The sequence below is a fragment of the Anabrus simplex genome, chromosome 2, assembly GCF_040414725.1.
Source record: "Anabrus simplex isolate iqAnaSimp1 chromosome 2, ASM4041472v1, whole genome shotgun sequence".
Taxonomy (NCBI): domain Eukaryota; kingdom Metazoa; phylum Arthropoda; class Insecta; order Orthoptera; family Tettigoniidae; genus Anabrus; species Anabrus simplex.
This window is the reverse complement of record NC_090266.1, coordinates 118692794-118715311: the sequence shown is the minus strand read 5'-3', so window position 1 is coordinate 118715311 and position 22518 is coordinate 118692794. Positions and strand designations below refer to the sequence as shown.

The following is a 22518-nucleotide window of genomic DNA, read 5'->3' as shown; positions in this document are numbered from 1 at the left end:
TTGTTACTAAACATGAAATTCTCATTTACCTCCAACATATGTTGTTCACCTGCTACAGATTGTTCTCCAGATACGGTTCCATCAATGCGTTCTTCTGGCTCGGACTGTTCAGTATCCGTACTATGTTCACTGTGTTCACTTTCACAGTCCGAGTCACTGTTTTCGCCCTCGAGTTGATCACTAGGAATTTGTCTAAAGTTAAAAACTTCATGGCCGTTCCGTATTGAACTGAGAATCACAAAAGTAATTTAGTATAATGGAATCCACCTTTTCAATACATACAAAACTGTTTGACATAAATTATATTACAACATTTTAATTATTATAAAGGTACCGGTTACAACATGTTTTCAATGTCATCATCAGCCTTATGCAAAACCAAGCAAGAGAATAAGTTTATATATAGCAACAATACATACAAACTAGGTAAAATTCTTATAATGACACATTTAAAATGTTTCATATAAAATATCTGAGGATTGCTACGTGTACCAAAACAATATAAGACTATTACGCCGCCAACGCATAGCAAATCCTCAGATATTTTATATGAACAATTTTAAATGTGTTATTATATGAATTTTACCTACTTTGTGTGTATTGTTGCTATATGTAAATTTATTCTCTTGCTTGGTTTTACATAAGGCTGATGATGACATTGAAAAAATGTCGAAACCAGTACCTTTATAATAATTAAAATGTTGTAATATAATTTATGTGCAACAGTTTTGTATGTATTGAAAAGGTGGTTTCCATTATACTAAATTACTTTTGTGTCACTAGGAATTTCATCAAACGAAGCTAAAATGTCCGACTTGAAGCCACCTTCACGCACTAATTATACAACACATTAATACAATAAGTTGCATCAAAAAACTGTTTCAACTATGAAACAACATACAACAATAGCGAAGTTATAACACACAAAGAAATTAGCGCCAGCGTGACTGGTCGCGCGTGAAGCAAAATGCTCACCGTTGGCGGTCGCTGATAATTCCTCCCAACCTGTCCCTTCTCAAGGTCACAGATGTGCGTTTCAATGCATCCGTCCTTCTTTCAAAACTGCAGTGTGAAGGTACACCAGGGCTCAAGTTCGAAGCTACATGCTGTATAAAAGAGCAGATTATTTTCAATGAGCGTGAGCATTTTGCTCATATAGCGACCACTTGCGGATTAAGCTGACCACATGACATTCCATTATCTGCAGGCCATCAGGTGGTGGAGTCACCTCTGTAGCCGATAGCTCTTAATGAGCTTTATGGAGCACCAGATTCAGCTTTATAAATGTTAATGTGTCATGCACTCCGTCTATTATATTGTAAGGCAAGGGAACCTTGAGAGGAACAGTGGAGTGCAACTGATAATCCAGTCAATGACAATTCTGCCTCTGGATGATAAAGGCAGTACAGAACCTTGGTGTAGAAATATGTACAATATATATGAATGTCTACAAAAGATGAAGTATTCATAAAACATATTCAATATTTTGTTGCCAGTTATAACTTTGTACTTAGAAAGAAAGGTGATGTTCAATTTCTAAACTAAGCCTTAGTAAGTGACTGATGTAAGATGCATATAAGAATTAGTAGTGATGGAAACTTACTTTGATCTGTTGCCTCACGTTTCCGACGACCTGAAACATTAAAAATTTTGTTAGATGAATTAATCACAGATACCATGCAATATAGGAATATAAGGAAATGAAATAAGAAAATCATTAAGTATTCCACAGCTCCGGAAAGTTTTAAGCCAAAAAGGCAGTTCATTAGACAATATCTTGAGTATTAGTCAAGTGTTACAAGAAGAAACTCTTCATATAATTTCATAAAGGGATTCAAAATACTAATGAGGAACCTATCCCTCCTTGACTTCGGAAAAGTATGATGTTTATAGCATTGAATGGGGCACACAACATCTAATTCACACATGCAGTATCAGCTGCTAGTAGAAAAACCTTCTCCACAGGAGAAAGATAGAAAATTTACTTTTGGCTGATACCATAAGAATTTGACTCTTGATAGGAGATAAGAATTGCTTACGAAGTGGTCATTGTCAGAGTTCCATAAAACATCAAAGCTATGTTTTAACTTTCTTCCTTGTGCAGCAAATGAAGAATGAGTCACTGCACAGATCACTGCATGTGAACCAAAAGCAAACTCCTTCGGTGTGGTAAACCATTTACTACAATCATATTTGTATAGGGTGGGGTTCGCTTTCGATTTAGATAGTGCAAGGTCACCTTTGACCAGTTTCTGTACTATGACTATGGTCACTCTGTGAAATATTTGCTAAAAAAAAACTATATGATGATGTTATCAAAGGAATAGTGACATTAAGAATGAGAATTCTTTGGTATAACGTGCACAATATTGAACCTAAGATGTTACGGAGTGAGTTGGGCTTGCATTTAGGATCGCACAACTGTAAGCTTGCATTTGAGAGATAGCGGGTTTGAACCCCACTGTCAGCAGCCCTGAAGATGGTTTTCTGTGGTTTCCCATTTTCACTCCAGGCAAATGCTGGCAATACCTTAATTAAGGCCATGGCCATTTCCTTCCCACTCCTAGCTCTTTCCTTTCCCATCGTTGCCATAAGACCTATCTGTGTTGATGCGAGGTAAAGCAAAACCTAAGATGTCCCAATCCTTTCAGCCAAAGTTTTAAGCTGAAATATTTTACATACATATTTTTGGAAGTGAAACAACAAAATGTATCTCTTATCTCCAACAGATCATCTTCCTATTTAGAAGCAGATGCTTTTTGCACCACATAAATGTACACTTTTCTGCATCCTCCTGTTGAAAAGATTTCTAGTAGCAGCTATTATTGTGTATGCAAACTGGACACTGTATGGTGCTTTTGATGGTGTCTGCAACACTGTGCTTTCCCGATCTTGAAGCGGGACAAGTTGTTCATAAGCAGTTCCATAAATTCCATACCTTGTTTGGCATTGACTTCATAAGACACGCTGGTGTGTACAGTCACTTCAACTTCGGGTTTGCCTGTCACTGTTGACGGAGCCTCATACTGCTTAGTTTCTCTGGATGCAACTACTTTGGTGCTTGTAGATTGGTCTACTCCTGTAGTTGGCTCAGGCTCGCTGCTAGGTTCCGGCTCACTGCTGGGTGCTGGTTCGCTACTGGGCTCAGGTTCACTCGCAGTTTGTGATTTAGTGGCTGGTTCAGGTTCACTGCTAGGTTCGGGTTCACTGCTAGGTTCAGGTTCACTACTAGGTTCTGGTACAGAACTAGGCTCTGCTTTTCCAGTTGGTTCTGCTGAAGTAGTGGGTTCTGAAACAGTGGCAATTTCAGCCAGGTTTTCGTGCGTTGATGGAGGATCTTGAAGCAAAGGGAAGTTACGACAAGAAGCTGTGAGACTCCGTGGCCTCCAGCCAAGTCCCACATAACTTGTGCCATTTACAACCATTACCACTTCTATTTCTTTCTGCTCATGAAGTATACGCCAGTAGAGCGTAAATGTCTCACTCAATGAGCGCTTAGTGTAGGCGGAGAAGTCCAAGTCTGTATTCTTAACAGGAGAACCTGTAAAATAAAAAATAAAACATGTATTTAAAATATGGTTTTCTCCCTCAACTGAACATCTTAATAGTATCTGTAACTAGTTGTTTACACCCATCATTTACAAGTTAGCTTTTGTACAACTGCAGCAATGATGCTATCTAGCTGAGGTTGAGTGTCGGTGGAAGAGACAGATCACATGTCAATTAGCAATAGTCAGTTAGTGTACTGTTATTTTTTTATTCGTTTCTGGACGATTAATGTTCGTGTGTTGACCTCCATATCCCAGGACCACCTGCAGATTCAAAACTGGGAGCCATACTATTTGCTAGGTTGTTGGCAATAATGTCATTCAGGTTTGCTTCTATAAAAAATGCTGTCATGACATAAAATGTATGAAGTTAAATTCACAGTAAGTTTCCCTGGAAAAATTTCTAAATGAAACTGACCATTTTCAAATATCAACAAGGAAATACTTCAACCCACTTTTTTCCTTGAATATACTACTGGTTTCAAGTGAAGGTGCTGTTAACTAGGTGTATGTCTATTATGCAATACACAGATAGAGTGGAAAAGGGAGATGAGATGTACATCTATTTTTATCATTAAAATGTGCATACCATCAAATATAATTCACTGAATGTGAAAGTACATGAAGATCTCTGTTCCGTATTATGATATACATTTAATATAGTATACCATGGAAAAGGAACAAATAAATGCACATACAGATTTGTATTTAATAAACATACTGTGCATGTTTTAATTGTTATTATGAAATGCATAAATAAATAAATAGATTGATAATAGGCAAAAGAAAACAAGCTGCATCAAAATTCTACCACTCTTTGTCAACTACTTTGGGATGACTCATTTTTCCAAACTTCCAATCTCACACTGTACAAAACATATCTTGAACAAGTTCTAACATACAGGATGGAAGCAGTAGCACTGACTAGACCTGAAAAAAAATTGCCTACAAACCACCGATATGAAGTTCCTTCATTCTTATCTCTAACAGACAAGGAGAGGCAAGTTAAGGAATGAAAATATCTAGCAACAACTTGGGTTGGACAAGAGAATATTGGAAACCTTAGCATTATTCAGATTATGATGGTATAGACATATGAGAAAGCTGGGTCCAATTAGCACCCCAACAGCATACTATGAAACATGGGCATAGCTAGGGAGGGGTTACTGGGATTTAGAAACCCCCATGGAATTTTTACCAAAAGAAAATAAACAGAAACTGACAATAAACAATAAACTAAATAAACATTGAGAGATATAACTACAGAACCAACAGATCTGTAGAATCTCTTTTCTCAGAAGCCTCAAAAATTGTATATTAGACTGTAAACTGAACATAACATTTGATGTAAAACTGTTGACATTGATTGTATTTTTCTTGTTCTGTATTTTAATGTAAGATTTTGTAGTGCATCAGTACTGCAATATCAACATAATTCACTTGAATAAGTGTCATAATGACAAGTCATGCGTGTGCATACCAAACATGTGTTCTACAATCATTTCTATAATCATTTTGTAACTATAACCCCCCCAATCGGCCAACCCTGGCTACGCTACTGCTATGAAAGGAATGTTGTTAGTAAGAGGCCCAGAGGGAGAACTTGTGATGGTTGGGAAAAGCAAATTTTCAAAGATCTTGCAAAATGTTATGTAAATTGGCAGCAAAAATAAGAACATCAGCTGTGGAGAACGAAACTGGAAAAGGTTTGTACTCGTAGACAGCTGCACACTGATTGCTGGAGTGAAAAATTGATGATGACGATGAAATATACAAGCTAAATCAGAGTGATTGTTCCTTCATAAAGAGAGAAAGGAAGAGAAAAAGTAACATAATTTCTTGTTCCTTCACTGACAAAATTAACATTGTGAAAACTTATCACATGAACTTACGTTTAGTACAGCCGGGTCCAAACCACCCTAATTCACAAAAGCACTGTTTCCTCGGTGCTGACGTAGCCTTGATATCGATGCATTTACCATGATCACCACAGTCCTTGTTGTTTAGGCATTCGTCCTGGTATTGGCAGCGTGGCCCATAATAAAGCCGGTCGCAAAGACACTTGGCCAACAGGTGACGACCATGTCCACTGCAGTCATTCTTGAATTCAGTACCTACAAAAGGAAACAAATATAATGGTATGTAAATTATCAAAGAAAGTATGTTAAAATGGGTATTTTGGATTGGAACAAAGTGTCTGTTCTGCAGTTACAGAAGTGATTTTCTCTGCAAGACTACTTGGTATTAATTTAAGAAAAAGTATTTTGCTGTAGTTACGAAAATTAACTAGATTTACTAATATTTTAATAACCAAAAAATTATAATGACTGGTGAAAAAAGTACTGCTCTGAGACTAATGAAGATGTGATCTGCAGAAATTTAGTTTCACAAATGGCGATGTGGAGTAAGTGGCATGATATAAATTTCCTCTATAACAATATTATTCGGTCTATAGGCTACATGTTTTAACAGAAAATATATCAATTACTACAGCTGAGTGTGATCCAGAAAGAAAATGATTAAGTTTTGAAAAAAGATGTTCATGTTTAATTAAATATGAAAGATATTTCATTAAGAATTTAATAATACATTTTAAGATTATCAGGAATATATTCTATGCAAGGGCCATCCAGGCCGGTCCACTACCACTATATTTCACTGTGTTGTGATCTATGTTAGGATAGTTTCCTGTAAGAGCACTTCCCAGAATCCAACATGCATTGTTTACATAGTACTTTTGTTTTACCAATATAAATGATCCGTTATTGGACATTATAAATCTTCCAGCTAACTCAGTCCCGGTTGCCAGTGTTTCACCCTCGTGTGCTAGGCTGGGCTCATCAGTTGGTACCTAGCACACCTACCAAGATGCTGGCTAGTGCACACCGTGGAGGCCACTGCGTAGGCTAATCGCAGCCACCGGCAGTGCCAATGCACCATGAGACACTCTGTCTCACTATCAAAAATTGATGCCTGCTTGGCCATCAGATGATACAGATGTTGATTCCCATAGTACTTAATGGCCATTTTGAAGGAGCCCTGGAGCTGGAAGTATTTTCAGCTAAGCAGCTAATGTCTCATAAGCATGGTGCAGGCTTGCCTTGCTCTGTTGAGTGTTACAAGTAGTAGCCAGCCCATGTTACGCATATGTTTACATTTTCATTGTATTAGCTTTGCAATGTTTTGATTTCATTTCTTTTCTTTGTACTGCCACACGGGAAGAATGCACATCCTAAATTCACTCACAAACAAAAAGTGATGGATAACACAAATTTGTACACTTCTACAGATTTGTGGAGGAATAAATTGTGCCATTTTAGTTCAACAGATCATCCAGACATTCATGATAGAAATTTGCTCAGGAGACCAATAACTGACATCAGACTGTATGAAGTCCAACATGATCCAGTCCATACCGCAAATCTGGGGTACTGGACTAAAGAGTCAATATGAATGAGGTCATCTCAGCGAGCAAACATGCAGTATAACAAGCTTACATAATAGGAAAAAGTTTGAAACAGTACTCAAGTAATGGAGTCCCACCCATGAACCAAATTTTCAAAAATCTGGACGATTCCTGGTGACACCTGATGCTATGTAATACATGACCTGAATGTGTCCCAAGCATACTTAATTGTATAGTGATTGGAGGATCAGATCAGACAGTTAAAATCGGTAGTATCCATGGTTTTCACCTAGCCACCCACCAATCCGGTCCAATATTGATCGACATTGCCATTCAATCGCAAGGTGCACTCATAAAACTGCTGGAAATTGAAGAATAACCTCAATGTACACACAGTGGGATTCAGGTGTATGTGATCCTAATATGATGCCATCATTCAAATATATTGAGACATGGTGGAAATCACTGTAAAGTCTGAACCTGGACTTGTTCATAAATAGAATACAGCCTTCCTGCTGTGTCTTCTATGTTTCAGACTCTGCACCACAGTAATCAGACAGTTTTGTATGCAGTGATCAATGGGACGTACCCATCTCTCAGACCTCTAAGCATTCAGTTTCACTGATAATTAGTAAAGCACAAAAACTCTTGTCGCTGCGGTTACTCTCGAGTTCCTAGCAGGGTCATCAGCATAATCTGATGGCATCACTGGGCTTGATGATGATGATGATGATGATGATGATGATGATGATGATGATGATGATGACGAGCAGCAAGGGGAAGCAGAAAGACAATTTCATGTTCTGCAGTTCTGATTTTTATTATGAAATCGAATTTGAAAGTACCCAAAATAAAGTCCTAGGTACTTACGATTACGAATATCTACATCTGCACATGACCAGAAGCAGAAAGACAATTTCATGTTCTGCAGTTCTGATTTTTATTATGAAATCGAATTTGAAAGTACCCAAAATAAAGTCCTAGGTACTTACGATTACGAATATCTACATCTGCACATGACCAGAAGCGATAACTGCTAGACCACTCTGAAGCCTGGCGCATTAATCGAATCGTACAATCAGTGCAGGTGAAGTCTTCAGGTATATGAACAGTGTACGACTGAGCTCTGAAAAAACAAAGACATGCAAAATACACTTTCAAGAACTTTCAATATTACACTAACCGACCATACGTATAGGAAAAATTTAAGACAAAACTTGGTCTTAGTTTATTGATACCACTCAGTCTACTGCAAGTTGTATTGTTAATGCATTACAAATATTTACGATATCTGTGAATTTGTATGTGATGGTGATTTTACAACATTAAGCATATAGTAAGTCATTGTACTGCACTATCTACTGTAAATTCTGAATTCTTCTGCACACACACAAAAAAACTTCTATGAACTAAGAACTTGTTTAGCAATCAGCAATGACTGCAGCCTATTGTCAGCAAAAATGTCCTTGCTACTTGTAAAATTCTACCTTTGATTCCATAATCCCTCAGGATGGCACTGTCTTCCTTGGCCAGATAGTACAAACTACTGATACTGATCTGTTAAGGGCATTAACAGTTGGAGCAGATGATAAAGAAATAAAATTATTATATTTATTATTACAACATAAATTTGCATCTTTATTTTATGCCCAGTTAGCATCTAACTTCAAGTGAAGGCTCTTAATTAAGGGATCAGCAACACCCCACTGTCAGCAGCCCTGAAGATGGTTTCCCATTTTCACACCATAATTATGTCCATGGTCGCTTTCTTCCCAATCCTATACCTTTCCTATCCCATCGTCGCCATAAGACCTATTTGTGTCAGTGCGACGTAAAACAAATGGTAAATTATTATTATTATTATTATTATTATTATTATTATTATTATTATTATTATTATTATTATTATTATTATTATTATTATTATTATTATTCCAGAAATTTCGTCATAGAGATCTGCAAATTAAATTAAAACTTTAAAGAATGGAAAAATTGGTACGTTAGATTTCATAAGAGTAGTAATCCACTTACGTGACATCGTCCTTGACAAATTCAGAAGTTGCGGTGACAGGAGTAAGGTCGAACAGAGGTCTTCCCAAACCATCTAACATCTGAAGTTTGTAACCTCCCTGAAAAAAATACAACGTACACTGAATTACAAGGATGAAATTGACAAACGTAGTAAGTACCAGTTTCTGTAGCTGACGAAAGAATTATTTCAAATCATGATTGAAGATCTTTATGAAAGAATTCCTTTTATTATTCAGTTCTGTAGGCCACAGAAGAAAAAATAGCTGCATGCTATTCACTTTATTAATTTTCAAGAAAATTAGATAATTCGTAATGATGTAATAAATGTTAATAACGTTACTGACTTTACATACCACTTACTACTATTTTAACGGTGGTATATTTTAACATAAACAATTAATTTGACGCTGGAATATGGTTTGTTTAGAAATCATGACTTTCAGTTTAATTTAAAGTAATTACTTGAAATTATAAGTGTACTAACGCATAAAAAAGATTCAAACCAATTGGGCAGGTGGCCAATTTTGAAAAAAGAAATATAAAAGCACACATTAAATAGAAGTTAGACATATGAAACTGAAATGAAAGATATGGAAGTCTACGTCGTCTGGTGTTGCAAGGTATAACAGATGATACTTGAGTTGTACTCCTGGTTTCTATCGGTTTGGTAGTTTTGGTACAATACAGAAATGGGGTAGTAATGGTATCGACTAACTGCTGGTAACAATGGTCGTATTGGTAGGAAAAAGAACTTAACACATGCTGAACACGAATGTTTCGTAGGTCAAGCGATCATTTGTGTACCCTCATTCGGCTACTAAAACTTGACACGTTTAGGATTTCCAGAAAAACCAGAGTATGAGATCGATTTTAAACATCCACAGTGCAATAACAGATAGGTCACCTGGTTTGTAGGCAACAAACTGAACATACCAGTAACTAAGGTTTGCATCATACTCTAGCATTTTTTTTTTTTTTTTAAGGGGCTTTACGTCGCACCGACACAGATAGGTCTTTTGGCGACGATGGGATAGGAAAGGCCTAGAAGTTGGAAGGAAGCGACCGTGGCCTTAATTAAGGTGCAGCCCCAGCATTTGCCTGGTGTGAAAATGGGAAACCACGGAAAACCATCTTCAGGGCTGCCGATAGTGGGATTCGAACCTACTATCTCCCGGATGCAAGCTCACAGCCGCGCGCCTCTACGCGCACGGCTACCATCTATTAGGAAAAGTTCCGTAGTCTACGCTTTCATTTAGTTTTGTATGGTATATTACGGTAACTTTACAACACTAGGTGACAAACCACTGTGAGAAAACTAGTTTACCACGTATCCGGGGCAAATCAACGGAGTATCTCAACGGAACAGAATTCAGAACAGGGTAAAGCAAATTGGGGGCGAAAGGGGGGGGGGGGGCGGTGAAAGGTTAAGGCTTCCACTATCCGTAACCTCGGCACTTGATGGGGTAGAGTGGTTAGCTCAACGCCCGGCCGCCTTTGTCCCATGTAATTAACCTGGTATTCATTTTTGATGTAGGACCATTTACGCCACCGGAAGTGGAAATCTTCTTACTTAAATTTTTTCTGCTTCCTGACGCGGAATCGAACCCACATCCTTCCGAATGAACCTAGCACGCCTGTACCGCCTCGGTCAGGCAGCCCGTCAGTACAAGTTAAGTCTTCACTTACTAGCCTTAATCATACGTACTGTCTGCTCATTAACGTTCAATACGTAGAAATAATGCCTTTGCTGGCGAGATGTAGTGTTTACAGTGCACTATGTCTTCTGGTATGGGCTATATCAAATTTGTTACTTTCATTGTCCTGTCTCAGTCTCATCCTTGGCTTTGACAATATGAAAGTGACTGAGGTATGAGTGATGCTAGTAATACCATTGCTTATGCAGCTAGTCCCTGTTATGAATGGTGTGAAAGTATCGCTCATAGGGTCGGTTGGTGCATGCATTTCAGTGGGCTTGGCAGACTGATATGTAATAGCAACGGCTGGCTAGGTGATGAAAGCAACGGGAAACTATATCACTCCTCATTTCCCTAGTACGCCTCTTCAGTGACGCCTAGGCTATTTATGTCAGCTGTTGGCAGAGCTGCAGAGGATCAAACCAGCCTTCGGGTTGAATACCCAACACATACACGTAGAAATAATGATATTGATTTTAAGGTTCCACTAACTACGGTACTTTTGCGGTTTTCGCAGATACTTAAAGTATCGGAATTTGATCCGGTGGGAATTTTTATGCAAGTAAATCAACCGATAGAAACTGGAATATATCAGCACTTTCAAAAATAACAGGACTAAACTTAGATCCAACCCGCCAATTTAAGCACAGGAAGCCAGAGATCTACTGTCTGAGTCACTCAGACGGCAATACCTTGAAATAACTTCAGCAGTTACGAGTACCTGAGATCAGCACGACAGTAACTTCATTCCTAAACATACATACATACATACATACATACATACATACCGAGCGAGTTGGCTCGAGAAGAAGGTTCAACATTTTTGAGGCCTCTCTTCTCTCGACGTCGCATACTTTTCTGCGTTAATTCTAAACACTGCTTAGCACGGAATTTTTAAAACACACAGGTCAATGTCCCAATACGGCAATGTGTTTACCAGAACAAGTGTTGCATCCGGGAGATAGTAGGTAAGAATCCCACTATCGGCAGCCCTGAAAATGGTTTTCCGTGGTTTCCCATTTTCACACCCGGCAAATGCTGGGACTGTACCTTAATTAAGGCCACGGCTGCTTCCTTCCAACTCCTAGGCCTTTCCTATCCCATCGTCGCCATAAGACCTATCTGTGTCGGTGCGACGTAAAGCCCCTTGCAAAAAAAAAAAAAAAAAAAAAAAAAAAGTGTAGTGAATTCTCGTCATGATGTAAAAGATATTAACGCACAAAAATGGTAATATTACATATCGAAATTTACGTACAATAAAATGAATACTAGAGTTAATGCCGGGTACAGTGACGAGGTAAAGTAAAAAAATTGTTGTTTTATATTAATGTAAATAAAAGACACGGTGCGTACTTTGCGTGTAATCCAACCCCTGAGGACGTAATTTCGCAAAAACTCACTTGCATTGACAGCGTTTCTGAATGCGTCCGCCATGGGAAGAAGCTCTCTGTTCGGGGATGTCAATGAGCTATTACATTCTAAGTGGGTGGGTAAGAATTGAATTAAGAAGAGTTGTATACTTCTGTGAAAGCACTGAATTATTGTTAGTAATAGAAGTATAACTGAAATCCAGCTCCCAGGCTGGATGATGAACGTAGCAGCCTTCGGTTCACCCCTAGAGGGAATTTTATTCGCGTTTGTTTAATTTCTCTGTTTCCGGGGTGGGTGTTGGTGTTCGTCTTAATACACATCATATTCACACAACATACCACATTACCAACCACCACAGAAATACGCAATAGTAAATACGTCCCTTTTCATAAGGTTGGCGTCAGAAGGGGTATCCGGCTATATAAAACTGGGCCAAGTTCACATCTGTGACACAGCTTACACCTACGACAACATCAAGGTGTGGGAAAAGCGAAGAAGAAGAAGAAGAAGAAGAAGAAGAAGAAGAAGAAGAAGAAGAAGAAGAAGAAGAAGAAGAAGAGGACTGAAGTGAAACTGGTAAAGTGAGTTTACAATTTTACGTGGTTGATATCGTGACCAGAGGCCCGCTTCCTCCCGTTTTACGCAGGCTGATTTTCCATTCGAACCACGACCACCTTTGACGAGGTCACTCAGCTTTAGGATTCTAAGTGTGTACAATTTTGAATATCAGGTTTATTGTGTCCGCCTCTATGGTGTAGTGGTTAGTGTGATTAGCTGCCACCCCCGGAGGCCCGGGATCGATTCCAGGCCCTGTCACGAAATTTGAAAAGTGGTACGAGGGCTGGAACGGGGTCCACTCAGCCTCGGGAGGTGAACTGAGTAGAGGGGGGTTCGATTCCCTTCTCAGCCATCCTCGAAGTGGTTTTCCGTGGTTTCCCACTTCTCCTCCAGGCAAATGCCGAGATGGTTCCTAACTTAAGACCACGGCCGCTTCCTTCCCTCTTGCTTGCCTACCCCTTCCAATCGTCCCATCCTCCGACATGGCCCCTGCTCAGCATAGCAGGTGATGCCGCCTGGGCGAGGTACTGGTCATTCTCCCCACTTGTATCCCCCGACCCAAAGTCTCACGTTCCAGGACACTGCCAGTGAGGCGGTAGAGGTGGGATCCCTCGCTGAGTCCGAGGGTAAAAACAACCCTGGAGGGTAAACAGATTAAAAAAAACGAAGGTGAGATTCTTCGTTGCCAGGGGGGGGGGGGGTCGCTCTTTCCATGAGCTACTATTATTATCAAAATGTTTAAACTCTTTAGGCGTTTTCTTACGTGAAATTACCAGTGTTTCATCCCAGTGTAGCAGTGGGCTACACATTTCCAAGTCGCTGGCGGCTAGTGCGCCTTTGAGATACCACTGAGGCCCTCCTATGTAGAAAAACGCACTGTCAGTGTATTAGGGAGAGTATGTACCTCCACTTGTATAAATACCTGTCTTTGGCTTTTATATAAAATGTCAAGTTCCCAGCCGGGCAGGGTAGCTTCGGAAGTAAAGGTTGGCGGGTTCGATCCTGGTTCAGTCCGGTGGTATTTCGAGATGCTCAACTACGTCAACCCCGTGTCGATAGATTTACTGGTACGTTAAATAACACCTCTGGAACAAAATTTCGGTACGTCGGCGTCTCCGAAAACCGTAAAAGTAATTAGTGGTTCTTTAAACCAATAACATCATTATTAAGTTCCCAGAAGGAAACCATAAATTAATTTAAAGAAACCCCAGATTTTTCTCTGTCCACCGTACAGGAAAATAATACTTAAAACACTATAAAATACCCGTAGAAGCCCCTTAATTGTTATTTTCTAGAGGTATTTTATAGAAACCCGTAATAAAGTTCTACAGGTGATTTATAGTGTTCTAAGTGATACATTCGTGTTCGACAGATTAAAAATCTTCAGAGATTTTAAGTCCGCCTCTGTGGTGTAGTGGTTGGTGTGATTAGCTGCCACCCCCAGAGGCCCGGGTTCGATTCCCGGCTCTGCCACGAAATTTGAAAAGTGGCACGACGGCTGGAACGGGATCCACTCAGCCTCGGGAGGTCAGCTGAGTAGAGGCGAGTTCGATTCCCACCTCAGCCATCCTGGAAGTGGTTTTCCGTAGTTTCCCACTTCTCCTCCAGGCATATGCCGGGATGGTACCTAACTTAAGGCCACGGCCGCTTCCTTCCCACTTCCTTGTCTATCCCTTCCAATCTTCTCATCCCCCCACAAGGCCCCTGTTCAGCATAGCAGGTGAGGCCGCCTGGGCGATGTACTGGTCATCCTCCCTAGTTGTATCCCCCGACCCAGAGTCTGAAACTCCAGGACACTGCCCTTGAGTCGGTAGAAGTGGGATCCCTCGCTGAGTCCGAGAGAAAAACCGACCCTGGAGGGTAAGCAGATTAAGAAGAAGAAGAAAGTTTTTAAAATGAGTCGACGCCGAAAAAGAATGGCTTTCGTTCTTAGCAGAATAATTTAACTTTATCAAAATATGTCAAGTGCTGGTCTTGTAAAACACTCTCGAAATAGACAATTTCCATTTTCTCAAACCTGAGTGTGAGTGGCGCCTTGCAACTTGAGGCAATGAAAGTTCTCGGCATGGTCTGCAAGTATAGTGCAAAATGATCAGGGATACGTTGACAATGCCTCCTTGCTAGTGGAAAGGATACAGATAGAGGAACCCTTTAACATCCACCCATCCAAGGGCCTTTCGAGGCCAGTAAAGAGATTTTTTAAACTACAAAAGTTGTATGCAAACGCGTTAATTGAAAATATGCTGTAATTATACTCCTAAATTATGCTACGCAAACCGAACGAATTGGCAGTGCAGTTCGGGCCGTATATCTGTTAGCTTGGGGTCAGGAAATGGTGGGTTCGAAACTCGGCTGTCACTCCGGTTGCATAGGTAAATGCTTAGCGTGCTGGCCTTTGGTCACTCGGCTCCCGGGTTCGATTCTCGTCCGGGTCGGGAATTTTAACTTCATCTGGTTAATTTCTCCGGCTCAGGGGCTGGCTGTTTGTGTTCATCTTAAATGTGTTAAGTTCAATTCATCAAGATAATAAATAATCGGAAACATACAAAATTTTTCGTTAAGATCGGAAGCCATTTTTATATTTTAAAAAACCACTGTCGGCAGCCCAGAAGATGGCTTTGCATGGTTTCTCATTTTCACACCGGGCTATACCTTAATTAAGGCCACGGTCCCCAAGAGTCAACGCAAGACCTGTCTTAGTCGGTGAGACATAAAACCAATAACCCCGCAAAAAAAACGTTTGCAGGTTATTTATTATCTCTTCTTCTTCTTTTCTTTTTTCTTCTTCTTCTTCTTCTTCTGTATCTGTTTACCCTCAGGGTCGATTTTTTCCTCGGACTCAGCGAGGGATCCCACCTCTACCGCATCAAGGGCAGTGTCGTGGAGCTTCAGACTCTGGGTCGGGGATACAACTGGGGAGGATGACCAGTACCTCGCCCAGGCGGCCTCACCTGCTATGCTGAACAGGGGCCTCGCGGGGGGATGGGAAGATTGGAAGGGATAGACAAGGAAGAGGGAAGGAAGCGGCTGTGGCCTTAAGTTAGGTACCATCCCGGCATTTGCCTGGAGGAGAAGTGGGAAACCACGGAAAACCACTTCCAGGATGGCTGAGTGGACCCCGTTCCAGCTCCCGTACCACTTCTCAAATTTCGTGGCAGAACCGGGAATCGAACCAGGGCCTCCGGGGGTGGCAGTTAATCACACTAACCGCTACACCACAGAGGCGGCTTATTTATTATCTCAACTACGAATATGTTGCTTCATCGAGCTGGCAGTTCTGTGCACAACTTCAGAGCCAGAACAAGCAAGCGGGATCTAGCGTAGTGTAAACAGAATACGCAATGAAATATTTTGTGGTTGAAACCAACCGTGAGCTTCTTGAATAGCACTTTCCTTTCCCTTTCCTCCGGCCAACCTCATTTCAATAACAAAAGGCTTTCGCAATCGAGGAGCAGGTTATGTTTATCGCTGTCGAGGATGAAAGTTTGCGTGGAGCTTCTCTGAACAACAGAGCGAGAACTGACACCTGACATGACCCCACTGGTGCGTACTAATTACCGACAAAGGAGTTCCCTCCACATCTTCGAAGTATTGCTAACGAAGTTCAAGAGACCTTCTGGTAGCACTGTTGAATGCTGGAACGTTTACGGTTCGTAAACTTACCATAGTGAAAGTGATTGCAAGAAGTATTTACAAAGAGTAACTAACATAAGATATACGGTGTTTCTTCAAGGCAACTCTTTTCCACTCCTGGAGATTTCAAGGAATGACATCTATGTAAATAACATTACAATTTTCCCTGTACACTTCAAAGTTTTACCTCAAACCTCGTTTGGTGCGGTTAGGGGCGCGCAGCTGTGAGCTCGCAACCGGGAGACAGTGGGTTCGAATCCCACTGTCGGCAGCTCTGAAAATGGTTTTCCGTGGTTTCCCATTTTCACACCAGGCAAATGCTCGTTTGTATCTCGGATTAGGTAAACAAAATTCAACAAAAATTAGTTCACGTTTTTTGCTTGTTTGTAAGTTTGTTTGTTTGTTTGTTTGTTTGTATTTGTTTGTTTGTTTTTGTTAAGGCATCGTGGGGAAACGTTTCAACAGAATTACTCGAAACTTTCTCTGTCTATTGCCAATCTCGTCGGTTCAGTGTTATTGCAGCATGAATGATCCAACGAATAGTATTTATCTTAACATCCCGACGCGCTAGACATTTTCTGAATATTATAACTCAGCACTAGTTATGGGATTATCAAATACTTTTAATAATCGAATAACCTCCATCCGATTATTTAAATAATCGAATAAAATAATTGAATGAGTATCAAAAATCATTCAGTTGTATCGCATAGAATATTCTGATGTCTCATGAATCAATTTTTCGATTTAAGTGTGTCGGATGGATAATCGATTGGAATACACGAATAGATGGACTCTTATGAAAAATAGAAATACGCATTTTTCCAAACGTATCGCCAAATGTTGAAAAAAAGTTAGTGAATTAACTGTCTTAATAACATCACTTTTCATTAGATTATTTCGAAAGCATTCGCTATCCAATTACCTCATTCATTCGAATGGAGTTTTAAATGAATAATCGAAAAAGTAATCGAATGGAAAAATTCACTATTCGATTGCTTCATTCATTCGAATGGAGTTCCGAATGAATAATCGAAAAAATAATCGCATGGAAAAATATTCACTATTCGATTTCTTCATTCATTCGAATGAATAATCGAAAAATAATCGAAGGAGAAATATAATCGAAACATCGAATAAAATGAAATAATCGAATAAGCTATTATTTTGTATTCGATTATCGCATCACTACTCAGCACCACACAAACATCAACCGTTTCCATACAGTCACAACTATAAATGTGATCGAGACTTCGGTGGAAGCTAAATTTTCCTCTGGCCTCTGCCAAGAGACAGATGCAATAAATACTATAAATAGGCTAAGCAGAACAGTAACAGACCAGAATAGCTGACGATAATTTAATCACTTCTGTACCACTCAAATTCCTTACAAGTGAAGACTTCTCTCCCGTGGTCTCGACTGCTGGTAAGACTTTTGCTCGTATATCCTCTCTACTGCTAGGCTCAAAGGTACAGTTTCGGTCTTCACGCCAAACAGACAAACAGTGAAAAGGAAAATCCCTCCTCATTACTAGCTAGTTAGTCCACACCAACGTTAAAATGCTCACCTCGTCGTCATAAGACCTCTCTGTGTCGGTGAAACGTAAAGCAAATTTTAAAAAAAATGCTCGCCTTGCTAAGGCCTCGAGCATTTCAAATTAACTGCCCCGGAGAGCAGGCCCGCTTGAAACGAACCCTGTAATTACTACGTCACAACTGAAAAGCAAACCTTGGAGCCCAAACTGCTTCGCACAGCTGCGCGCGAGGAGCGAGTCGAAAACGAACTGGCTAGTTAGTTGTCTTCTCAGGGAACAGACAGAATCTAGTTAGTTGTCTTCTCAGGGAACAGACAGAATCGTCCGCAAATGATTAGAAAGACGGCAATTCACGAATATTCGTGCCAAAGAACGGGAAATACACAGAAAAATCCTCCGTTTATTAACTGAAGTCACGAAGCAATACGGGCTCTAGAGAGAATATTCAGATGCTCATCACCACTGAATTGGAAAGCTGCACCGCACCGTCTGCCCAAAACTGTTCCTATTACCGGAGTATGGTTTCTTTCTGGGTTCCCCGCACCTAGACGTTAGGCCCCTTAAAATAAACATAAACATAATCACAGAGCCAACCCCTTTATCCCGCTTAGCACCTACGTTGCGGACGATACAAACCTCCACGGGCCTTCATATATTGTGCAAAAATGAACTCCCTTTGCTTTTGGCCATAACCACATGACATATTCTGTTGCATATAAGGATCTAACGAACTTCCAGGTAAATAAATAAATAAATAAATAAATAAATAAATAAATAAATAAATAAATAAATAAATATTTCTTCAGCTTATCAAAGTTACTTCTGGGATCACTGGAGCCACCCAGGCTCATTTTAGTTTTGGCTGGGGGTTTAAGGCCGGGTGCCCTTCTCGACACCACGTGATTTTCGAGATGAAAATCTCATCCCAGAATCGACCGGGATTCGAACTTCAGCCTTCCGGATGGGAAGCCAGTGGCTAAGCCACTGAGCGCTAATCACTCCCCCCAAGAAAATAAATAAATAAATAAATAAATAAATAAATAAATAAATAAATAAATAAATAAATAAATAAATGACTGGTAGATACATACACAAACCTATGTGCATTTTCACGAGCAAAGACATCCCGATTCACTTCACCAACAACGAAAACTTCGCAAAGAACATGTAAATTCCTTAAGAAATTCGAAAATCTGCTCCTGAGCTAAATTTTCAGCTTAGTGGTCTTCACTTCAGAGCGTCCTGGTTTCGATCATAGCTGTGCTGAATATTTTAACCACGTCTGGTTAATTCATGCAGCTCGGGGACTTGTGCTTCTGATTGGCTTAATGCGCATCTTCATTCTTCACTAGAGGAACATGCAATAGTGACTACATCCCTCCGCATAGGGTTGCGTCAGGAAGGGCATCCATTCGCAAAACTGTGCTTAATCTCACATCAGTACCAACCTCAAATAAATGAGAAAATCAAGAAGAAATAAAGAAAAACAAGTCGTCAAACTGCGCATTCGGAGTAGTTCGACAGACTGAAATCTTCGGAACAAAATGTAGATTATATATTAACAGATGCTCGTTTAAGTCTTCCTTTCCCAATTTATTGAGGTAGGCATTTGAGGTATATTGGGCCCAGTCTTATGACGTGATGAGATGACCTACCTTACCCCTGCCCTATGTGGAGGGATGTATACACCACTGCGTGTTCCCCTGATAGTGTGGTGTGTTGTATGTAAATGAAGAGAATGTATTCAATCCAAACCAAACCCCATGGCACTACAACCCTTGAAGGGTCTTGGCCTACCAAGCGACCGCTGCTCCGCCCGAAGGCCTGCAGATTACGAGGTGTCGTGTGGTCAGCACGACGAATCCTCTCGGCCGGTATTCTTGGCTTTCGAGACCGGAGCCGCCATCTCACCGTCAAAAAGCTCCTCAATTCTAATCCCGCAGGCTGAGTGGACCTCGAACCAGCCCTCAGGTCGAGGTAAAAGTCCCTGACCTGGCCGGGATTCGAACCCGGGGCCTCCTGGTAAGAGGCAGGCACTCTACCCCTACACCACGGGGCCGACAAGTGAATGTATTAAGGTGAACATAAACACTCAGACCCCGAACCACAGGAATAAATTATACGCAGTTAAAATCTCCCACCCGGCCGGGAATCGAACCCGGGACTCTCTGAACCGAAGACAAATACAGCACGCTGGCTATTCAGCCAAAGAGCCAGACTTATGTAGGTTGAAGTACAAACAGTAATACATGGCAATCACATATCTTCCATATAGACAGCTATGCATTTTAATATACAGTCTGTAAGCCTCTGTGAATTAACTACGCGCATCTATAATCCTCTATCTGCAGCTAGTTCTGTCGCCTCTTTTAGTTCCACAACTCGTATCTTTATATAATTAAAAACTCAGTCCATTCATCATCGCCTAGGACTTCCTCCGTTACCCTATCCTATCCTCCTCGAGTCGCCTCACATAACCCCACCATCGAAGACGGTATATATGACTTTATCCTTAGCATAGCAAAGTCGGTCTGAAAATAGGCCGATGTAAAGATATTTTCTTACTACTACTAAAAGAAGAACCAAACCCCATGGCTCAACAGCCCCGAAGGGCCATGGCCTGTCAAGCGACCGCTTCTCAGCCCGAAGGTCTGCAGATTACAAGGTGTCGTGTGGTCAGCACGACGAATCCTCTCGCCATTATTCTTGGATTTCTAGACTGGGGCCGCCATCTTACCGATAGATAGCTCCTCAATTGTTATCACGTAGGCTGAGTGTACCTCGAACCAGCCCATAGATGCAGGTAAAATTCCCTGACCTGGCCGGGAATCGAACCCGGGGCCTCCAGGTAATATGCAGACACGCTACCCCTACACTGCGAGGCCGAAACTACTACTACTACTACTTCTACTACTACAAAATTGTGTTAATTCCTCCCTTCGACGCCGTATCTCAGAACGGGAGATTTGTGTTGGTGAAGGAGATGAGTGGTGAAGGTGAGGGGGTTTGACGACCGTGGCCTATACTAGGAACTGTTGCAGCATTCGCCTTAGTGCAGGAAAATGGAAAACCACGGAAAACGATTCTGAGGATAGTAGACAATGAGGACCAACCCCTCTCCGTCTCCCGAATGCAGAGGTGCAGTGCCCCCGCGTCCTCTGCTCGGCTGGTCGAACGGAATACAGAGCTATCGGACCATTGACCAGCCGCGGCTACTTGTAGGCCGAAATCTACTTTGCATCCACCGACCGATAGTTTCGTCCGAGAACTGACTTCCTTTTTACAGAATACGGTTGATCACAACTGCGAGCTTTACAACAAATTGATTCAATTTCACTTACTATACTACCATCCAGGAAAAATGCATACCCTAAATACCGTACTTGAAACGGTCTACCTATTCCAGTTTTGTAATCTCAACCTGACATTCATTCCTCTTAGTTTTCTTCACAAATGACATAACTTTTCAGATGCACCACCTTCACGCGGGCTTTTAGCGTAATGTGTCATTAACGCCAAAGTCATTCCCATAAACAAAACCGCTTGCTATTTTGCCACCCAACTGAATCCCTCCTGCTGCTTTCCACCTTTTCGTGTAAACTAAAAACAATAACAGTGAAAGAACAAGACTCGTTCTACCATCAATTGTCACTGAGGGCCCGACTGCCAACATAAATGCCTTTGATTATCTCTATTAAACTTCAATGGGGTAATCACAAAAACGGGATTGTAAATAAAGGTTACAGCTTTCCTCATGTGGTCATCAGAGTATTTAGGATGTAAAGATGTAATGGGGAGCTCAATTACGTCCTGGTAATACCACAGACAAAGTATGGTTCAAGTGCATGGGATCCACAGCAGAACTGATTCGAGAAGTGGAAAAAATCCAAAGAAAAGCAGCACGGTTTGTTCTGGGTGATTTTCGACAAAACAGTTCTTTTTTCTTTTTTTTTAACAAGTTGCTTTACGTCGCACCGACACAGATAGGTCTTATGGCGACGATGGGATAGGAAAGGAATAGGAGTGGAAGGAAAGCAGCCATAGCCTTAATTAAGAAACAGCCCTAGTATTTGCCCAGTGTGAAAATGGGAAACAACGGAAAACCATCTTCAGGGCTGCCGACAGTGAGATTCGAACCCACTATCTCTCAAATACTGGATACTGGCCGCACTTAAGCGACTGCAGCTATCGAGCTCGGTGACAAAAGAGTAGTGTTACGAAAATGTTACAAATTTTGAGCTGGGAAGACTTGGGAGTAAGGAGATTAGGTGCTCGACTGAGCGGAGTGTTCCGAGCTGCAGTGGAGAGATTGAGTGGAATGACAGAATTAATAGTAGATGAATAAGTTCGAATTGTGTTTTTAAAAGTAGGGAAGATCATAATATTAAGATAAATTTGAAATTCAAGATTAAAAATTGGGGCAAATATTCGATTAAAGGAAGAGGAGTCTGGGATTGGAATAATTTCCCAAGGGAGATGTTCAATAAATTTCCAGCTTATTTGAAATTATTGACTAGGTAAACAACTGATAGGGAATCTACCATCTGGGCGACTGCCCTAAAAGCATATCAGTGGTGATTGATTGATTGATCGATTGACTGATTGATTGATTGATTGATTGATTGATTGATTGATTGATTGCTTGATTGATTGATTGATTGATTGATTGACTGATTGATTGATTGATTGATTGATTGATTGATTGATTGATTGATTGATTGATTGATTGATTGATTGATTGA

At 40.7% G+C, this 22518-nt stretch overlaps 1 protein-coding gene across 1 annotated transcript in view; it reads right to left on the bottom strand.

Moving 5' to 3' along the window:
* Positions 1-22518, bottom strand: part of nahoda — a 442475-nt gene that overhangs the window by 140125 nt on the left and 279832 nt on the right. Inside the window, exons 4-8 of the mRNA XM_068226102.1 lie at positions 8986-9083; positions 7947-8080; positions 5441-5662; positions 2939-3541; positions 1604-1633 (exon numbers count right to left, since the gene is read on the bottom strand). Of these exons, the coding sequence (XP_068082203.1) occupies positions 1604-1633; positions 2939-3541; positions 5441-5662; positions 7947-8080; positions 8986-9083 (1087 nt within the window). The remainder of the gene's footprint in view (positions 1-1603; positions 1634-2938; positions 3542-5440; positions 5663-7946; positions 8081-8985; positions 9084-22518) is intronic.